This window comes from Caretta caretta, chromosome 20 (genome assembly GCF_965140235.1).
Source record: "Caretta caretta isolate rCarCar2 chromosome 20, rCarCar1.hap1, whole genome shotgun sequence".
NCBI lineage: Eukaryota > Metazoa > Chordata > Testudines > Cheloniidae > Caretta > Caretta caretta.
Genome location: NC_134225.1, coordinates 7632994 through 7638981, shown reverse-complemented (window position 1 = coordinate 7638981; position 5988 = coordinate 7632994). Strand labels below are relative to the sequence as shown.

The 5988-nt window shown below is 46.7% G+C and overlaps 1 protein-coding gene across 1 annotated transcript; it reads left to right on the top strand.

Moving 5' to 3' along the window:
* Positions 1-893: 893 nt before the first annotated feature.
* Positions 894-3637, top strand: LOC142069701 (maestro heat-like repeat-containing protein family member 2B). Its single transcript, XM_075121747.1, has 3 exons — positions 894-1003; positions 2175-2329; positions 3466-3637. Exons 1-3 carry the CDS (start codon positions 959-961, stop codon positions 3635-3637), a joined length of 372 nt encoding a protein of 123 aa, XP_074977848.1. The 5' UTR covers positions 894-958.
* Positions 3638-5988: the final 2351 nt, after the last annotated feature.

Below are 5988 nucleotides of genomic sequence, written 5' to 3'. Positions count from 1 at the left end.
TCTTCCAAAATGGCCAGGGTAACTGACTCAAAAAGCTTGTGCGGATGTGCGAGTGACCGGGCACCGTTCATTTGACATTTGCTCTTTCATGATGCCTTTCCGTACTCGGAGCAAGCTGTGGGAGCGGGGCGTTGGTTGCTAGTAACCAGCAAGATGCTTTTCATAGATGTGTGCTCTGAATGCCACATAAAAACCAGATTCCACAGAATGTTGCACGCCCATGAAAATGCGCACGTGGATGCACACACATGTACCTATCCAGCAGGGCCGGCTCTTGCTTTTTCACTGATCCGGAGTGGTGAAGCACAAAAAATAATGAAATAAAAGACCCCCATGCCGCCCTAAGCTTGGCTGGAACACCGCCCCTTGCAATCTGCCGCCCCAAGCACGAGCTTCCTCGGCAGGTGCCTGGAGCCGGCCCTGCCATCCAGCCATCCAGGAGAAAAACTGTGTTAGTGGAACATCAAGCTGAGAAACCACCCAGGATTCATTCTGTCACCTTGTGGGTTTGCCTTCGCCGATATTTGTGTGCACGCCTCTCTTGACTGACTTCTATGTGCTGTAAAAAGATGCAGTGTATGTAAGAGACTACAAACGGGAAACTTACCTCCTGCATATCCAGTACAATGTTGTGCTAACTGCAACAGAGTCTTTGGCTCTAACCTGATATCATTAGTGTAGAAGACAAAAATGTAGTCTCTGGACTAGAGAGAGAATTGTAATCCCAAATGGCGAGCTAGACAGGAGGCTAATTCACCATTTGCTGATGCAGGTATATCTTTTTTTCCATTTTTAAAAGTGCTGGAGCCAAACATCATTGCGGTCTCTCCTGTTTTTGATTTGTTCCCAGGTTGTTAGTGAGTACTTTCCCTCGGAACAGGCCACAGACTTTATTGAGGCCACATTGGGTGGTCTGCTGTCTGCTAGCCCCACCTGTGCCACAGCAGCTGGACTGTGGATGAAGATCATCCTGAAGGAGTGTGGAGGTGCCATGCTGGACAAGGTAAAACTGGGAACTGGAGAGCTTTTCTGCCTGAACTCTAGGCTTTTTGATCTTTGCCCTCATGTGTAAGGAAGAAAAATCTTGCTGTTTCTCCCCCTCGGACATAGAGTCGATTCCATCTCTGTTTCTTCCCTAAGATAGGCAATGGCAGAATCAATAGCAGTAGAGCGAGATAATCCAAGGGAAAAGGAAGATGGTTGGTTGTTTATTGGTCTAGCTTGTAGCCAAAGTATTCAGCCAAGAAAGGCTTGAGAAAACAGACTCTGGGGAAAAGACAAGAAGACAGAATGACTGGCACTTGGAGGCCTCCAGGTATTAGGAGGCCTATGGTTAAGGGCTACATGGATTAAAAAGAGCACTGGGCTATTGCCAGCCTCTTGCCAGGTTTCTGAGCCTGGGCTCCAGCCCGAGCAGGAACAGCTCCACTTTTAGCCCCATCGTGCAAGCCCCACAGGCCCAGGTTGACCTGAGCTCTGAAACTCAGTGCTGTGGGATTTTTTTGCTGTGTAGACCTACCCTTTAAGAAGAGAAGGAGGGAGGGAGAAAACTCTAGTGTCTTTGGGATCCACTATTTATATGCCTTATTCTGGAGCCCAGTGCATTAGGGCTAGATGAAAGGAGCACTCCACAAATCTTCTAACAAGGCTGGTGAAAGGCCTCAGGACAGGGAACCCTCGCAGCAGAACTGCCATGTTTGCACAGTGTTTTGAAGATGTGAAGGGCTAGGAATGAATATGAGAGGTAGTCCCCTGTTCATAGTCCCAGGCATTTGCACACTGTCTTTAAAGCACTTGCATATTTTGTGCTTGTGGTTGTTGATGAGCTCTGCATTCTTCGAGACAAATGGTCAGATTTGGCTGCTTAAATCACACCTGCAAAATCTGGGCAAGCAAAGCCGCCTTTTGTGCATGTGAACTGGTTTATGTGATGCATAGCTGGGCACCACCACATTAAATTACCTGGTATGTCTATGTGTGTGTCAGGGTTAATTTTTACAACCGTGTGTGGGCAATTTGTGCGGGTTCAAGTTACGCAGACGTATTTGAACATTTGCTTCTTGAAGTGAGGCATTTCTAAAAAAGCAGCAAATGGCTAAATAAAGGTTTTGATTCTGTAGAGTGAATGGAGAGAAAGAAAAAGGGACATTTCTTTCTGGTTTTGTTCCTTCCAGGTGCCAGATATCCTGGCTATACTATATCGCCACATGCCTACGATCCAGGAGGGCAGCTTGAGGCAGTTCCTGGTGGAGGCAGTGTCCATTCTAGCTCACCATCACCGAGAGGCAGTGATCTCCAGCCTCCTCAGCAAACGTCTGCCGATGGACAGGTATATACCGCTACCTATTGCATTCATCTTGGTAAAGCATGGATCCCACAGCTTTACTAGGAGATGTAGGGCTTCATTTAAGCAGCAGACAGTTTGGGATCATTCCTAAGGGTTAAGAGCCTGGCTCTTTCTGCAGGAAGGTCCAAGAACATGTTAAGGTGGGGTGCGGAGAGAAATTAAGTGTCATTCTGTTTCCATTCATGAATAGCTGCTTTGACATCCTAAAGACCTATCTTTACTGGTATAACTGGAGTGTATTGTTGGAAACATCTACCTCTCTAGACGCCTGAATTGAGCTCACTCTGGAAATGAGCAGTGGCTGTTGGTTTCCTGGTAGCATGACAGCTTCAAGTGCAAATCCCTGGCTGATTGCAAAGACTAGGGCCAATATTATCATCAGACCTCTGCTTGGTATCAGTGAGGGTGTGGCTGCTAGAGCAGTGTTGCCATCCTTGGTACTTAAAAGTGGACTGGAAGCAGATCCACCATTTTGTTTAAAGATCCCTAACTGAGTTATCAGTGATCAGTGCTGGAATCTAAGACCATAAGAACAGCCATACTGGGTCAGACCAAAAGGCCATCTAGCCCAGTAGTCTGTCTTGCGACGGTGACCAGTGCCACATGCCCCAGAGGAAATGAACACAACAGGTCGTTGTCAAGTGATCCATCCCCTGTTGCCCAGTCCCAGCTTTTGGCAAACAGAGGGTCGGGACACCATTTGTGAAGGGGACATAGGATGGCCATGAATATTCGTTCTCATAGTTGTATGTCCATCGAGTAGGAATCTGGCTGTTCTTTCATCCACTTGCCTTCCAAACCCTAGATCTTTGGGAGCCACATGCTCATGATTCCATATTGACTGGGAAGTGGAGAAAACAGGAAGTGAGGTTGGCGCTCTGTGTCCTGTCCTTCTGAAGTCTAGTATTAATGGTTAGGCTGCAGGAAGACTAGGTCACTTAACTTAGTTCTGTACCTGGAAACTCCATATTTAAACTCGAGGAGAGTTAAAGGAGGACAGGACTCCTAACTCTCTCATCATAGGCAAGGAGAACATTTGGTCTTTACAAAAATATGATGCATTCAGGGTGAGCCACAAAAGTGTCCAGGGCTCACCTGTAACTTCTGTTAAACTGCAGTGACACCGCTGAGCTGTGGAGATCTCTGGGGGGAGACCCCTTGCTTGCCACTCAAGTCCTACAAGCCCTAATAGAGAAGATAAAGACTCCAGCAAGAACAGAAGGCAACATCACCTCAGAGGCAGAAATTGACAGGCATTTGGCAGCTGCTGAACCTCTCTCAGTAAGTTAGATGACAGACACGTCTTTCAGGCTTTCCTGTGCCCTGTGACAATCCTGCTGATGGAAAGCGGGAAGTGTGGTATAATATTGCTGTGTGGGCACTTCTCCTCTGATGGACTGTTTCCCTGAGTCCGGCTCTGCTGTCTGTGGAACAAATACGGCAGTTTTAGCTACGTTACTGATTTCCTTAATACTATCTGGCCATTAGAAAGTCTTTGGAGCAGGTTTCTCACAGTGCTTTGCAAATCTTCCTTTGGACTCACAGCATGCCTTGGGAGGTCATACACATTTATACAGATGTGGGAAAGTGAGCCACGAGTTAAGCAAGTTGCTCGCTGTCATTCAAGTTACTGGCCGAAGGGAGAATTTAGTACAGCAGATATCAGAAGGGGAGAGAGGGAGTGATGGTGTTGGGAAGAGATCTCCTTTTTTACCATGCTCTCCTTTCAGGCAACATGTGCCATCTTTGAGGTGGTGTCAGCCCTGCAGTCGAGCAAAGCTGTGCGGGAACTGCTCCCAGAGTTGTTTCCTGTTCTCCTGCAGCAGGTCAGCCAAACCCTCGGACAAGAGCTGCCTTTGCCAACGAGAAGCAGCCCGAGCGAAATCCGAAAAGGGCTACAACTTCCTGAGGGCAACCCTTGCCGGTAATTAGAAGGAAGGGAGAGAAACCAAGAGAATTCCAGGAGAGTTGTGTGACGCTCCCCAGGAGTTCCCAGGGTTACGAGGCACCTTACCACCACGTGCCCTTCGAGTGAGGAAGTCTTGTCTGTGCCTGCTGTGGGTCAGTTCCCTGAAACTACCAGGCTCTGGCAAAACAAACCCTGCCACCCAGGCCTCCTCAGACCTCAGTCTCTTTGTACAGGCACACACCCACCCCCGAGTCTTCTGACCATTCCGTATAGTGTCCAGCCCTTTATCCACTGAAATCCCACAGAATTATCAGGCCTGCTGTTCCCAATGGAACAGTACACACCAGTTTATTACTTCTTCTTTAGACTCTGTACTCGATACTTATACTCTGTACTGCAAAACACACAGCACTTAGATATATTTCTAGTGAAAAGAAGAACCGAGATTATCAAAGAACAGAGATTCCAGTGACCGTGAGTAAGAATGCAAGGAAAAAATGGTTACATTTCAAATGAAATCATAACCTGCTCCTAGAAACTAAACTTAACCAACAGGTTAACCTCCTGTCTCAAGATGTTTCTCACCCAAAGTTCTCAACCAAGCCTGATCGCGACCCCTCTTTCATGAAGCAAATTCGCGGTCCATCTACTTCCTAAGTGAAAGATGTCCCCCAAATAGACGAGAGCAAACCTTTGATGTGTACCCCAAAATTGGGTCCCCACCCCCTGTCTACTTCCTGCTACTTTTCTTTCTTTGAAGTTCTCACAGTCCTTCTCAACTGAATGTGAACCCTACATGCTTAATGTACATGTAAACAAACAGATGGATAAACATTTCTTGCCTGAAAGAAAACCATTTTGTCACCTTTCCTGGTGACTAGTCCCGAGACACAGATCCTAAGAATGTAATTGTCAATGCATATCCATGACTCTTGGCACAGCATCTGTACATGCGTTTCACAATGATATTGGTGACATGGACTTTTATTTGAGACTCATGGGGCAATCTTTTAGTGAGCTAGAATGTATGTACCAGGCCCCTCGGCACCCACTCTGTGCCCCTCGCCAGTTAACACTAAGATTCCTGAGTCCTCAGTTGACTTCAGCTCTGGTAGCACATTAATGTACATTTCCCACCAATCTCGCAACATGATTAGTTTCTCTTCTTGATGTGTTTCTTTATTCCATGCCAACAAGGTGCTCAAATTACAGACTTCATGGTTTTATAATGTCTCTGAATTTTCCTAGGAAACCAGGATCTCAGCTCTGTTCACAGATGGGCAGCAGGTATCAAATAAATATAAGGAAGTACTACTTCACACAACGCACGGTCAACCTGTGGAACTCATTGCCAAAGGGTGTTGTGAAGGCCAAAAGTATAACTGGGTTTAAAAAAAAAAGAATTAGATAAGTTCATGGAGAACAGGTCCATCAATGGCTATTAGGCAAGATGGTCAGGGATGCAACCCCAAGCTCTGGGTGTCCCTAGGCCTCTGACCGCCAGAAACTGAGACTGGACAACAGGGATTGGATCATTTCATGATTGCCCTGTTCTGTTCATTCCTGCTGAAGAAGCTGGCATTGACCACTGTTGGAAGACACTGTACTGGACTAGATGGACCATTGGACTGACCCAGTAAGGCTGATCTTATGTAGTGGCCACAGTGGGTCAGGTTTTCAAGATGGGTGCCTTAGTTTTGTCCACAAAACTTGAATTTGTTCAGATGGATGG